The sequence below is a fragment of the Ovis canadensis genome, chromosome 14 (genome assembly GCF_042477335.2).
Source record: "Ovis canadensis isolate MfBH-ARS-UI-01 breed Bighorn chromosome 14, ARS-UI_OviCan_v2, whole genome shotgun sequence".
NCBI classification, from domain to species: Eukaryota; Metazoa; Chordata; class Mammalia; order Artiodactyla; family Bovidae; genus Ovis; species Ovis canadensis.
Genome location: NC_091258.1, coordinates 59,866,072 through 59,880,070, shown reverse-complemented (window position 1 = coordinate 59,880,070; position 13,999 = coordinate 59,866,072). Strand labels below are relative to the sequence as shown.

At 36.8% G+C, this 13,999-nt stretch overlaps 1 protein-coding gene across 3 annotated transcripts in view; it reads left to right on the top strand.

Annotated features, from left to right (window-relative positions):
- The window catches only part of ZNF567 (zinc finger protein 567), a 39,300-nt gene that overhangs the window by 1,018 nt on the left and 24,283 nt on the right, over nt 1-13,999 (top strand). For 2 of the 3 annotated variants that reach the window (XM_069550428.1, XM_069550426.1), the window contains exons 2-3: nt 662-761; nt 2,887-2,960. In XM_069550428.1, coding sequence (XP_069406529.1) covers nt 2,952-2,960 — 9 coding nt within the window. In that variant the 5' untranslated portion in view covers nt 662-761; nt 2,887-2,951. Of the gene's footprint in view, nt 1-661; nt 1,701-2,886; nt 2,961-13,999 lie in introns of all 3 variants that reach the window. The other variant, XM_069550427.1, reaches the window with a different exon arrangement.

Genomic DNA, 13,999 nt, shown 5'->3' with positions numbered 1-13,999 from the left:
GTGGCTGTGGGATTGGGATTGTGTGGTGGGTGATACAACAGTGAATATGTCACATTTTAAAGTATTTGTGCACACAAGTAAGTACACAATTCACTGTGACTGTGAATGTGGCTGGTTCATTGTATGACTGAGATGAAACACTTGAGAAAGTAGATTCAAGACTAGTAAGTACTATGTATTATTTAGATTGTCAGAATATCGGCCATTTTATATGCCTGTAAAATTTGCTTCTGGCAAATAGACAAGTGAAAAAATACATATTTTTTCATTGGAGAGGAGGAGGTAAAATAATTTTCAGGTGGTACGATCTTGTATTGGGAAACCCCATATTGACTAATGACCAGTATGTTGACATAAGTAGAACACTGTTGGGAGCACAGAAAAAACTTTCTCCCATAACTGCTGCTCTCAAAGTTTGTATTTGGGTGCATTTCTGGACAATAAAGGTTCAATAATTTCTTCAGTCGTTACAAAGATGCTGAACATTCAAACACGAGATCAGCCTCATTTAGCTGAATAGGATGTTCACTGTAGAAATCAGTACTTCAAACTTGTTTTAAAAGCAAAAGCGCTCCCTCCTGCTGGAAGTCTGCTGTGTGGAAGAAAATGTGATCGGTTTCTTCTCTAATCCCTCTATTTGTCCCCTCTTTATTCCTTCTAGGTTGATAGTCTTCAGCTGGAATGGATTGGGAGCTGAAAAAGAGAAATCATAAGTCAAGGACAAAAACAGGCTAACATGACTGGTACCATTATAATATAGTGTAAGTCATATCTTACTTTGGCATGGCCAACTCAATGAACATGAGTTTGAGTGAACTCCAGGAAATAGTGAAGGACAGGGAAGCCTGGTATGCTGCAGTTCCTGGGGTTACAAAGAGTCGGACACAACTCAGTGGTTGAACAACAACAAATACCTTACGTTCTGAGAGACCCCACTGTTGGGAACTTCCAGATACAGTTTCCTTTTTATGGGCACAACCACTTCTCCAGATACCTCTCTTGGCATGCAGTGACCCACCTACTTGTAGGTCTTGTTCTCTCCTGTCAGTCCTCTTGGACAGTATCTAAGCCAACCTAGGCATGCTCCATCATCCATGGATTCCCCATCTGGAGCTCAGATGAGAATTAGCCCCTTAGTCACCACCACTCCACTGCCCCATATTGTGGAAGCATGTACATTTCTGCCCCAAATTCTTTCACTACTTTGATTTATAGTAGAAGTAGAATTAGGGTCTAAGGGGGCTTCCCTGGTGGCTCAGAGGTTAAAGCGTCTGCCTCCAATGCCGGAGACCCAGGTTCGATCCCTGGGTCGGGAAGATCCCCTGGAGAAGGAAATGGCAATCCACTCCAGTATTCTTGCCTGGAGAATCCCATGGATGGAGAGGCCTAGTTGGTTACAGTCCATGGGGTCGCAAAGAGTCGGACATGACTGAGTGACTTCACCTCACCTAGGGTCTAAGGAGCTCCTTGTTTGTTATAAGGGAGGAAGAAGCATCTAATTGTCTTCTCCCTAGAAAACTGTTTTACAAATAATTTGCTCTCTTAAAGAGACATTCCCTTTTCTTAGCCTCTTCCTCCTTGGAGTTAAATTAATGGTAGCAAAACTTTACAGTCAGCTGCTTTTTAAGACTTTATTTTAGCATGAGGGACAATTAAAAGCTTGTTTGCTCACCATCTTTGGGACATCTGCTGAGACTGAGGTAGGAAAACTTCTTATTTACCATCCTGTTAAAAATAATGACAACAGAAAACTCAGAGGCTTGCTGGAAAAGACATTAACAAGTCGATAGACTGTGTCTGTGTATCAGAAAACTATGGGAAGTGGCTGTCAAAATACAAGATACAAAGGTGGTATGGTTTGTAAAAAAAAAATTTGATGTTCCTGACAGACTCAAAAATTAAAGATTTAAGAACCAGAAGACACATGGTAAGTGTCAAAACTGACATTTCATGAAGTTTCTGTAAAATTTCAGTAAAATTTTTAAACTTTCCAAAGTTGTTAGGAGATAATGAACAAGACAGAAGCGGTTAAAGAAAAATAATGGAGGTGGGGAGTAGGCCTACCTGATACTAAAATATGTTTTAAAACTGTAATAACTGCAGAGTAGTCCTGGCAGTTAAATGAAAAGATCAGTGGAACTAAATATGAAGTCCAGATATACTCAAATATGTAAAGGAAATAAAGTATATGATTAAAAAAGCTATAAAATTATTTTAGATATTTACAGGATTAATTTCCTTCCTTTAAAAAATATCTAGTATCCATCCAGAAAATAGTTATTAGAAAAGTGAAAAAATTTTGAGACCTGTCACAGACAGGAAACTGAAGATGGACTGCGGTAATGTCTGCAGGGCCTGGTGGTGGCTGTAGACTGGGGAGTTGGTGGTCTGACTCAGTCTGACTTGTCTTGTATTTTTTTTAAAAAGTTTTTTTTTTTTAAACTTCAGAAGCTTATCCTCTCTCATAATGAGAAAAATAAGAGCTAGAATCACAGTGTATACTTTAGCAAGCATCGAGAACTTTGTATCAGTGGTACTCAGGGTATGGGGTGACAGGTATTTTCATGTATTGTTGGTCATGATGTAGGTTGAGCCTTAATGGAGAAGAGCTTGGAAGTAGTAGGCAGCTTCGGAGAGAAAAGTGGTACTAGAGAGGAGAGTGGCTTGCCCAGGATCTAACTTTTTGCTCCAATATCCTGTATCTCTAGCTTTGGGGATGAAATAATATTTGTTTAGCTCATTATCCCCCTGTATTTGTGTGGACAGAGTGGACAAGCACCAAAGCAAAGGAAATAGAGTCGATTTTAATTGAGTCGTAAGTCATGAGAGCTGAAAGACGTATGTGGTGTCATGTGGCTTCTTTTCATGTTGGTTTTGCCTTCTTAGGAGCCACCCCTTTTCTAAAGAAGAGCCCAAAGGAAGACTGGTCATCTCCTGTAAATCTCAAAACCATGGCTCAGGTGAGATGATGGCTCTTCTCCCTTTTCTGAAATAGTTTTGTTTGTTTAAAGACTGTTTGAGCACTTGCTTTTCTTGCACTAAAATCCTCCTGTTTGCCTTCCCCTTCAGGAAGGCAGTACCCACTTGTTCTGTTGGTCAGATAAGCTTTTACCTTCCACGAGTACTCCTTCTAATTTTAACCAGTGTTCATGTATTAAGTGGGTGTAATCATTCAACATCTTTTGTCAGTCTTCTCCCAGAAACAGTGCTAGAACAAAAATGCATTTCCTCAAATTAAATGAGACTGTAGTACTGCATGGAAGAGGGCATGGCAACCCACTCCAGTATTCTTGCCTGGAGGATCCCCATGGACAGAGGAGCCTGGCATTCTACAGTCCATAGGGTCTCAAAGAGTAGGACGTGACTGAGCAGCGAAGCACAGCACAGCACATAATACAGCATGCACCTTCTTGCAAAGAAAAGAACAGTCAGGATGAAGATAGAATTGACAGATTGCTGTTAGTTAAGTGTCAAGAAGTCCTGTCTTGAGGTGTTGAGATGAGAGCTATGCTTGGCAGATTGTACAAAAACCCAGAATCCTCTATTTCTCCCCTCTGATCCTTCAAGAGATCCCTGAATTTAAACTGTTAATGTGTATTTTAATATCTTCTTCTCCCATAATGGTTTGTCTTAAACATTCTTCTAATGTGCTTTGGGTTTAATACTAGGCAAAATGTAAGATAAGAGTTAACTGTTCAGTGTTATTGGCAGAGTTTCTGTTTGGGCTTCCCTGGTGGCTCAGCTGGTAAAGAATCTACCTGCAATGCGGGAGACCTGGGTTCAATCCTTGGATTGGAAAGATCCCCTGGAGAAGGGAATGGCTACCCACTCCAGTAGATACTGGTGGTGGTTACATAACATTGTGAACGTACTTAATGGCAATGAATTATATACTGAAAACTGGTTAAAATGATAAATTTTTATGTCACATATGTTTCACCACACATAGACACACACACACACAGTTAAACAGTAAAGTATAAGAAACACAAACATCCATAAGTGAGCATTGGGGTGAACAGTTGGAGGATTGAAAAAAAGAGCAAAGGTATTATACCATCAGCAGTATCTATTTCCAGAGCTTTTTCACATTCCAAAGAGAAAGAAAGGGAAAGTCGCTCAGTCGTGTCTGACTCTTTGTGACCCCATGGACTGTAATCTGTGGAATTCTCCAGACTAGAATACTGGAGTGGGTAACCATAATGTTTTGTTGTTTTCAGTGTACCAGTCTTGCAAATGTTTGTTGTATTAACACTGAGGTGTTTTTTATGTTGTTGTAAATACTGTTCATTTTTATTTCAAATTCCCATTGTTTCTTGCTAAAATGCAGTTGATTGGTATATGAAAATGCAATTTGATTTTTATTAACCTACCTTCTCTCTAAACTTATTCTAGTAATTTTTGGTAGATTCTTTAGGATTTTCTTCACACATAATCATGTCAGATGTGTAATATTACTGTTGTCCATCTTTGCTTTCCAATCTATATTCCTTTTATTTCTGTCTGGCTTTACTACATTGTCTAGAACTTTCAGTGCAGTGTTGATATAAGTAATGAAAACAGATATCTTTGCCTTATTCCTGACTAAGGGGAAAGGCATATAGTTTTTGACTAAGTGTAACATTGGTTTTACATAAATGCTCTTTATCAGATCTATCAGGTTGAAGAAATTCTTGATTAGTGATCATTTTTATCACAAATGAATGTTGAATTTTGTTAAAAGTTTTTATGCTTCTGTTGTTTTTTATGTATTATATGGTTTTCCCCCTTTTAAAATTAACATGATGAGTTATATTGACTGATTTTTGAAGTGCTAAACCAGCTTATCCCTAGGATAAATCCCACTTGGTCATGATAGCTTCATATATTCATTTTTCACATATTGCTAGGTGAATTTACTAACACACTGTTAAGGATTGTTTTGTCTGTGGTTCATAAATAATTTGGTCTGTAGTTTTTCTTGTAATGTTGTTGTCTAGTTTTGCTATGAAGGTAATGTTAACTTATAGAATGAGTTGAGAACTGTTCTCTCCTTTTATTTTCTGCAAGAATTTGTGTAGAATTGTTATTATTTCTTCCTTAACTGTTTGTTAGAATTCACCAGTGAAGCCATCTGAGCCTCAGGGTTTGTTTGTGGGAAGATTTTTTACTATCAGTTCAATTTCCTTGATAGAATTGTGGCTATTAATGCTATTCAGGCTACCCGTGTGGCTCAGACAGTAAAGAAGCTGCCAGCAATGCAGGAGACCTGAGTTCAGTCACTGAGTTGGGAAGATCCACTGGAGAAGGGAATGGCAACTCTCTTCAATATTCTTGGCTGGAGAATTCCATGGACAGAGGAGCCTGACATACTATAGTCCATGGTGTTACAAAGAGTTGGACACGACTGAATGACTTAACACTTTCACTTTCATGCTATCAATTTTTTTCTCTTCAGTGAGCTTTTATAATTTATGTCTTTTAAGCAATTTGTCCATTTCATCCAAGTAATAAAATTTATCGGCACAAAGTTGTTCAAAAATCTACTTTTTATCCTTTTGATGTTTATGTAATCTGTAATGGTGCCCCTCTTTCATTCTGTTGTTGATTATTTGTGACTTTTAGTTCTTTCCTTGATCAGTTGACTAGAGATTTATCAATTTCGCTGATTTTTTTCAAAGCAGCAACCTTTGGTTTCATTGATTTCCTGTTTTTCTGTTTCCTGTTACTTCATTTCTGCTCTTACACTTTGTGTTTCCTTTCCTTTTCATTACTTTGGATTTAATTACCTCTTATTTTGTACATGGAAGATTATATCATTGATATTGGACTTTTTTTCCCCTGTAGGACATTTAACGCTATAAATTTCCCTCTAACTAATTTAGACATGTTGTATTTTCATTTTTATTCATTTGAAAATATTTTCTAATTTATCTCATGCTTTCCTTTTTGACTCATTTGTTTAGAGGAAGTCTGTTTAATTTTCAAATATTTGGGGATTTTCCAAATAGCTTTCTCCTATTGATTTCCAGTTTAAATTGGTTACAATCAGGAACCATGCTGTATATGATTTCATTCTTAAATTTATAGACTTCTTTTGTACCACAGATTATAGTACCATCTGATGAATGTTCTATATGTACTTGTAGAGGATGTATATTCTAGTGTTGTTGGATGGTGTATTCTGTAAATAATCAAGTCAAATTGCTTGATTATGATGGTAAAGTTTTCTATAGCCTTATTGATTTTCAGTCTGTTATACCAGTGACATAAAAGGAAGTCAGAATCTTAAGTTACAAGTGTGGCTGTGAAAGTGAGTCACTCAGTTGTGTCCAACTCTTTGTGATCCCATGGACTGTAGCCCTTCAGCCTCCTCTGTCCATGGAATTCTCCAGGCCAGAGTACTGGAGTGGTTAGCCATTCCCTTCTCCAGGGGATATTCCCAACCCAGAGATCGAACCTGGGTCTCCCACATTGCAGGTAGATTCTTTACCATCTGAACCTCCAGGGAAGCCCAAAACTATTAATGGAAAGTCTGACTGAGCTTTTTTAAATGAATGGAATAGGATGACACTGCTGATCACTCTTGGCATCACTGAAGCAGGACAGCCAGACATCACATGCTCCTGACAGGACAGTGATGGTGGTTTAGTCGCTAAGTCATGTCCAACTCTTGCGACCCTGTGGATTGTGGCCTGCCAGGCCCCTCTGCCCATGGCATTCTCCAGGGAAGAATACTGCAGTGGGTTGTCATTTCTTTCTTCAGGGGATCTTCCTGATGCAGGAATTGAACTCAGGCCTCCTGCATTACAGGGAGATTCTTTACCGACTGAGCTACATGTAGGATTCATGTGGCTGTAATTGTGTCTATTTTAACTTTCGGTTCTATAAGTTTTTACTTAATATATTTTGAAGTTCTGTTTTTAGATGAATTTATATTTAGGATTGTTATTTTTATGAATTGATCTCCTCTGTCATTATAAAATGCCTTACTTGGGACTTCCCTGGTGGCCTTGTGGCTAAGACTCCATGCTTCCTTTGTAGGGGGCATGGGCTCAGTCCCTGGTTGGGGAACTAAGATCTCACATGCCACACAGTGCAGCCAGAAAATAAATAAATAAGTTAAAATAAAGTACCTTTCTTAATCCCTGATAATATTCTTTTTTCTAAAATCTATTCTGTTTGATACTATTATAGCCATTCTGGCATTCTTATGATTAGTATTTATTTTTAATTTTAATTTTTTTGGAATATCCTAAATGCTTTTTAACCTGGAGCATCTCCCACCTTTCTTTATTTTTTTCAGCTGATTTACAATATTACATACGTTTCAGGTGTACAACATAGTGATTCACAGTTTTTAAAGGTTAAGCTCCATTTATAGTTATTACACTTATTGGCTGTATTCCATGTGCTGTGCAGTATATTCTGGTAGCTTATTTATTTTATGCCTAGTAGTTTATGCCTCTTAATCTCCTACACCTATCTTACTCCTCCCTCCTTCCCTTTCCCCACTGGTATCCACTAGTTATCTCTGTCTGTAAGTCTTGTTTCTGTTTTGTTATATACATTTGTTTTATTTTTTAGATTCCACACATTCATGATGACATATAGTATTTGGGTATTTCTCTGACTTGCTTCACTAAATATAATACTTTCCAAATCTATCCAGGTTGTTGCAGATGGCAAAATTTCATTCTTTTTTTTATGGCTGAGTAATATTCCTGTGTATGTATGTGTGTGGCTATTCACTATGTCTTCTTTATCCATTCATCTGTTGATGGGCACCTAGGTGGCTTTCACATCTTGGCCAATATAAATAATGCTCTGAACGTTGGGGTGGTGCATGTGTCTTTCTGAATTAGTGTTTTTACATTTTACCCAGGAGTGAAATTGCTAGGCCATGTGACAGTTCTAGTTTTAGTGTTCTGAGAGCTTCCAACTGTTTTTCACAGTGGCTGCACCAGTTTACATTCCCACAAGCAGACTATAAGGGTTCCTTTTTCTCCACATCCTTGTCAGTGTTTGTTAAGTCTGTGGTCTTTCTGATGATAGCCATTCTGACAGGTGTGAGATGGTATCTCATTATGGTTTTGATTTGCATTTCTCCGATGTTAGTGATCTTCATATGCCTGTTGGCCATCTCTGTGTTTTCTTTGGAAAAATGTCTGTTCAGTCTTCTGCCCATTATTTACTTGGGTTATTTGGGGGTTTGTTTTAATATTGAATTTGTATGCTGCTTATATATTAATAGTTTGGATGTATATGTGTTCAGTCATGTTTGACTCTTTGTGACCTCATAGACTATGTAGCCCACCAGGCTCCTCTGTCCTTGGAATTTTCTAGGCAAGAATATTAGAGCAGGTAGCCACTTCTTCTCTAGGGGATCTTCCTGACCCAGGGATTGAAGCTGCATCTCCTGTGTCTCCTGCATTGGCAGGTGGATTCTTTACCACTGTGCCACCTGGGAAGCCTGTAATTTGGACCCTTTATTGGTCATTTGCAGAAACTTTCCCATTCTGTAAGTTGCCCTTTCATTGTGTTGATGGTGAGCCCATGTATTTTGAGATTGATATTCAGCTGTAGATTCAAGGGTATCACTCTACATATGTCTGGAGAGGCCTCTGTCTCTGTCTCTCTCTGCTGCTCCTTCCTCTTCAGTATTTTGCTTAGCAGTTCTAGCCATCTTGGACTCTTCAAACTCCCATCTCTGTTTCTTCCACTCAGAAAGACTGCTGGGCTCTGTGTTTTCCCTCCCTGTGCTGTGACCTGTAAATTGCCTATAAGCTGTAAGCTGGGCAGTCAAAGCTTACTTTGTTCCCTTTCAGAGCTCACCGTGCTCTGTTTTTAAGCACTGTCAGCCAATGCTTAAAAACATATGTTTAATCTATTTTTTTACAATTTTTTAATTGTTTACAGCAGAAGAGAATTTCCTCTATCAGTTAATTTCCATAGAAGTTGATTTGTTTTGTTGGACAGTTAAGTAGGCTGAAAACAAACTTTAAACTTCAGACTCTCTGATTAGTGGCAGCTCGAATCTCTGCTTGATTTCTTTTATATTTAACCAGAGGTCTCAAATTCTGACCCATGAATGCCTTACTGGGGTATCAGCTAAAGGTGTGGATAAAGTTTGTTCAGTGTTTTGGGGCTCCCCCCAACTCCTGCCTCTGGCTTTCATTTCTTCAGGATTTCCCTACTTCTTTTCCAATTACTGTTGTTGTCCTAAATTCTATCTTTTGTTTCTTCAAGCCAGTAGGACCATGGATTTACACCTGAATTTTATTTGCCATACCTGATGTCTACTTGGGACCTGTGTTTAGGCTGAAAGTAGTGTGAATTGGCAGTTCTCCTGTCGTTCTTCTCCTAAGTATAAAACCTTCCCTCCAGTTTCTGTTTGTTTGGGTCACTTTTAAGTGCCTTCAGATAGTTGTTTTTTATAGTCAGCACTCCATATTCATGGGGCTTCCCTTCCACATCCACAAATTCAACCAACCACAGATTGAAAATGTTAAAAAAAAAAATCCCAGAATGTTCCAAAATACAAAATTTGAAATTGCTGGACAGTGGCAACTATTTACATAGCATTTACATTGTATTACATATGGTAAGTCAAGATGATTTAAAGTATATGGAACAATATAAAATAGATTATATATAAATACTACACAGTTTATGTAAGGGACTTGAGTAGCTTGAGATTTTGGTATCTACAGGTGGTCCTGAAATCCATCTCCCATGGAAACTGAGGCGTTGATTATATTTTTCTGGAGTTTAGAGCTGTTATCTACAGTAAATGTGAAATAAGAGCTACTCTTCCATTTTTGAAGAAGCCCAAACATACCTTTTTTTTTAAATCAAAATTTTTTAAGGTATAATCTACATAGAATAAAAAGCAACTCATTTTAAGTGTTGAATAAGTTTAGGAACTTTGAGAAAGGTATAAAGATTTATTCAGTTACCACAACAATCAAGATTACAAAATTTCCATTACTTCAAAAAGTTCCTTCATGCCCTCCTACAACCAGTTGCTCTACTGCCACCATTGGCCTTTATTAAGGTATTATTAATCATATCTGCTTCTGTCACTGTAAACTAGTTTTGCCTCCTCTAGACTTTCATATAAATGGAATAGTAGAATATTTGCTTTTTAGGGGATTAGCCTATTTAACTCAATGTAATTTTCTTTTGAAATTCATGTTGTGTGTATCAGAATATTCCTTATATTGCTGACTACTGTTATTCCATTATATGAATATACCACAATTTTTTAGTTATACCCTCACTTTTTGATAGACTTTTTTTTTCACTTTTTGACTGTTACAGTGATATGCTCATATGTGGATTATGTGTGAAAAATATATGTTTAACTTTATAAAAAAAAACTTGCCAAACTGTTAAGCAAAGTGGTTGTACCATTTTACTTTCCCACTAGCAGTGTATGATAGTTATTATATTATAGCTGCATATCTTCACCAACACTTGGTATGGTCACTCTTTAATTTTAGTTAATTCTGCTGCTACTGCTAAATCACTTCAGTTATGTCCGACTCTGTGCGACCCCATAGATGACAGCCCACCAGGCTCCCCCGTCCCTGGGATTCTCCAGGCAAGAACACTGGAGTGGGTTGCCATTCCTTCTCCAATGCATGAAAGTGAAAAGTGAAAGTGAAGTTGCTCAGTTGTATCCGACTCTTAGTGACCCCATGGACTGCAGCCTACCAGGCTCCTCTGTCCATGGGATTTTCCAGGCAAGAGTACTGGAGTGGGGTGCCATTGCCTTCTCCATTAGTTAATTCTAGCAGGTGTGTATTGGCATTTCATTCTTTTGAAATTTTTTGTTTCCCTAACAATTAAAATTGGTGGATATTTTTTATTTCACATATTTGTCATTGATATATAGCTACTGGATTTGTTTAGATCTTTTGCCAGTTGATTTGGTTGTCTTCTTATTCCTGTATTATGAGAGTTCTTTATATATTCTCAATACAAGTCTTTTGTATGATAGAAATACTGGGAATATCTTTCCCAGTCTATGACTTGATTTTTAATTTTCTTAGTGGTGTCTTTCAGAGCTGAAGTTTTTTAATTTTGATAAAATCCAGTTTACCAGGTTTTAAATTTTTATGATGGTGCTTTTTGTGCACTACCTCAGAAGTCTTTGCATACCCCAGCATTATGCATATTTTATTCTTTAATATGTAAGTATTATGGTTTTCGATTTTCATTTTAAAGGAGTGATCCATGTCAGTTTCATTCTGTAAGGTAAGAGTTTAAGTTCCCTTTTTCTATTTTCAATGGATATCCAGTTTTTCCAGAGTCTTTTGTGAAAAGAGATCCTTTTTCTACTGAATTACATTGGAGCCTTTGTTGACAATCAGTTGATCATGTGTGTAGGCGTTTTTTATAGTCTGCTTAATTGATTTGTGTATTTATACTTTCACCAAGATAACAGTTTTAGTTAGGGTATTAAGTCCTGGTATCAGGTAATGTGAACCTACCAAATTGTTTTAGGTATAATAGGTATTTTACATTTTCCTATAAATTTTCAAATCAACTCATCAGTCTCTATAAAACAACCTAATGGATTGTGATTAAGTTTTCAAAGGTTTATAAGTTGGTTGGAGATAATTGTTAGGTTAACAGTAGTAAGTCTTCTGAACCATGGACCTAGTATATTTCCATGTTTGCTTAGGTCTTCTAAAATTTCTCTCAGCAGTGTTTTGTAGTTTCCAGTGCACAGGTCTTGCAAATATTTTATTAATTTTATTTTTTAACTTCATTCTCAATTGTTTGTTGTTAGTATAAAATAGAATTGAATTTTTTTTACTATTTTGAGATAAATATGCTGTGACCGTGATAAATTCACTTATTATTTCCTGTACTTTCTACATATCTGGTTATGTCTGTGAATGCAGTTTGCCTTTGCCCTTTCCAGTGTGTTTGCCTTGTATTTTTCGTTCTTTATGCATTGTCTGCAGTGTTCAATAGAACTGGTGGGAGCAGCTCTCCTTGTCTTGCTCCTGATCTTAGGGGAAAAACAACCTTTAATAAGTATGATATTATGTATAAATCTTTTGTAGTTGCATTTCATTAAGTTGAGGAGTTCTATTTCTAATGTTGAGAGTTTTTAATACAAGTATAACAGATGTTAAATTTTGCCTACTGCTTTTTTTTTTCATTTGAAATGACCATACGCTTTTCCTACTATATTCTGATATAATGAGGATTATATTATTGATTGTCAGGTATTATACCAATCTTGCATTCCAGTGATAAGCACCACTTGTCCATGTGTTATGCTTTTTATATTATCCCTTTATACAATTCACTCTTATTTTTTGGTTTTTAATTGGTATTCATCAAGCCTATTGGTCTGTTCTGGTTTTGGTAACTGTATAAGATTCACCTCATAAAAGGAATAGGAAAATATTCCTCAGTCCTTTATTTTTAAGAAAAAGTTAGTGTAGTATTATCATTGACTCTTAAATGTTTCACAGGACTTACCTTGAAGTCTTCTGGACCTGGAAAAATCTTTGTGGGAATTTCTTGAATTGCAAACTCAGTATCTTTAATAGTTGAGGGTTTTCAGATCATTTTTTTCTTTGGTATCATGTTTTTAAGTGAAAATATTTGTCCATTTCATCTACACTGTCTACTTTATTGCCTTTAATTTGTTTATGCTGTAGTCTCTTTATTTAATATCTGCAGGATCTGATAGTGGCCATATGTGGCATCCCTCTTTACTTCTTAAATGTCTGACTAGTGTTTTACCTTTTTTTGTGAGGGGCAGGGGGCTGTGCTTGGTACTGTTGCAGGTCTTTATTGCTGCATGGGCTTCTCTATTAATAGTGTGACACACCAACTTAATTGCCCTATGGCATGCAGGATCTTAGTTCCCTGACCAGGGATTGAACCCACATTCCCTGGATTGGAAGGCAGATTCTTAACCACTGGACCACCAGGGAAGTCCCTAGAGGTTTTACATTTTAATGATACTCTAAAGTATCTGGCTTTCAGTTTCATTGATTTTTTTTTTCCCCCTGTTGCTTATTTATTTCCTATTTTACTGATTTTTCCTTTTTTCCAAACTATTTCCTTTACTTGCTTTGAGTTTAGCATACTCTTTTATAAAGCTACTTAAGATAAAAGTTTAAATTATTGATATTAAATCTTTCTTGTTTCCTAATATAAGCAAGCGTTTAAACTTATGTTTTTCTCTTATCCTATTCTTCAAAATTGTATTTAGCCTAATATATTTTATGAAAGTTTTCTTTTTTATTTTTCTCTGACCCTAAATTGATTACTTGGAAGTATATCGTTTAATTTCCCAACATTTGGGGCTTGTCTAGATATGTTATCTTTATTGATATCTAATTTAGTTCATGTGTGGTCAGAAAACATACTTCATGTGATTTTTCTTTAATCTGTTGAGATTTACTTATGATCTATCTTGGTGCATAGTCCATTTACTCTTGAAAAAAATGTGTTGTGCAAAATATTGAAAGTGGTGGTTTATAAATATCAAATGAGTTGTTGTTGTTAAGTCGCTAAGTCTGTCTGACTCTTTATGACCCCATGAACTGCAGCACCCCAGGCTTCCCGGTCCTTCACTGTCTCGGCAAGTTTGCTCAAACTCATGTCCATCGAGTCAGTGATGCCCCAACCAGCTCATCCTCTGTCACCCCCTTCTCCGCTTGCCCTCAGTCTTTACCAGCATCAGGTGTCAGTATTCTTAGAGATTCTGAATGGCCACAGATTTTCCCCCCGTTGGTCTAGTTCTCTCAGTGAGTGATCAACATGAACATCAATTTTGGACTTTTTTGAAATCTCACTTTTCTTTCATCAATTTTTGCCTCATGTGTTTTGAAATTGTTATTTAAGTACATATACAGTTGTAATTGTTACATCTTCCTGATGTATTTACTGTTTTATCCTCAGGAAATGTTCTTCTTTATCTGTTGTGGTAATACTCCTCACCTCAGCTTGAAATCCGATCTGTCTGCTTTTACTATAGCCACAT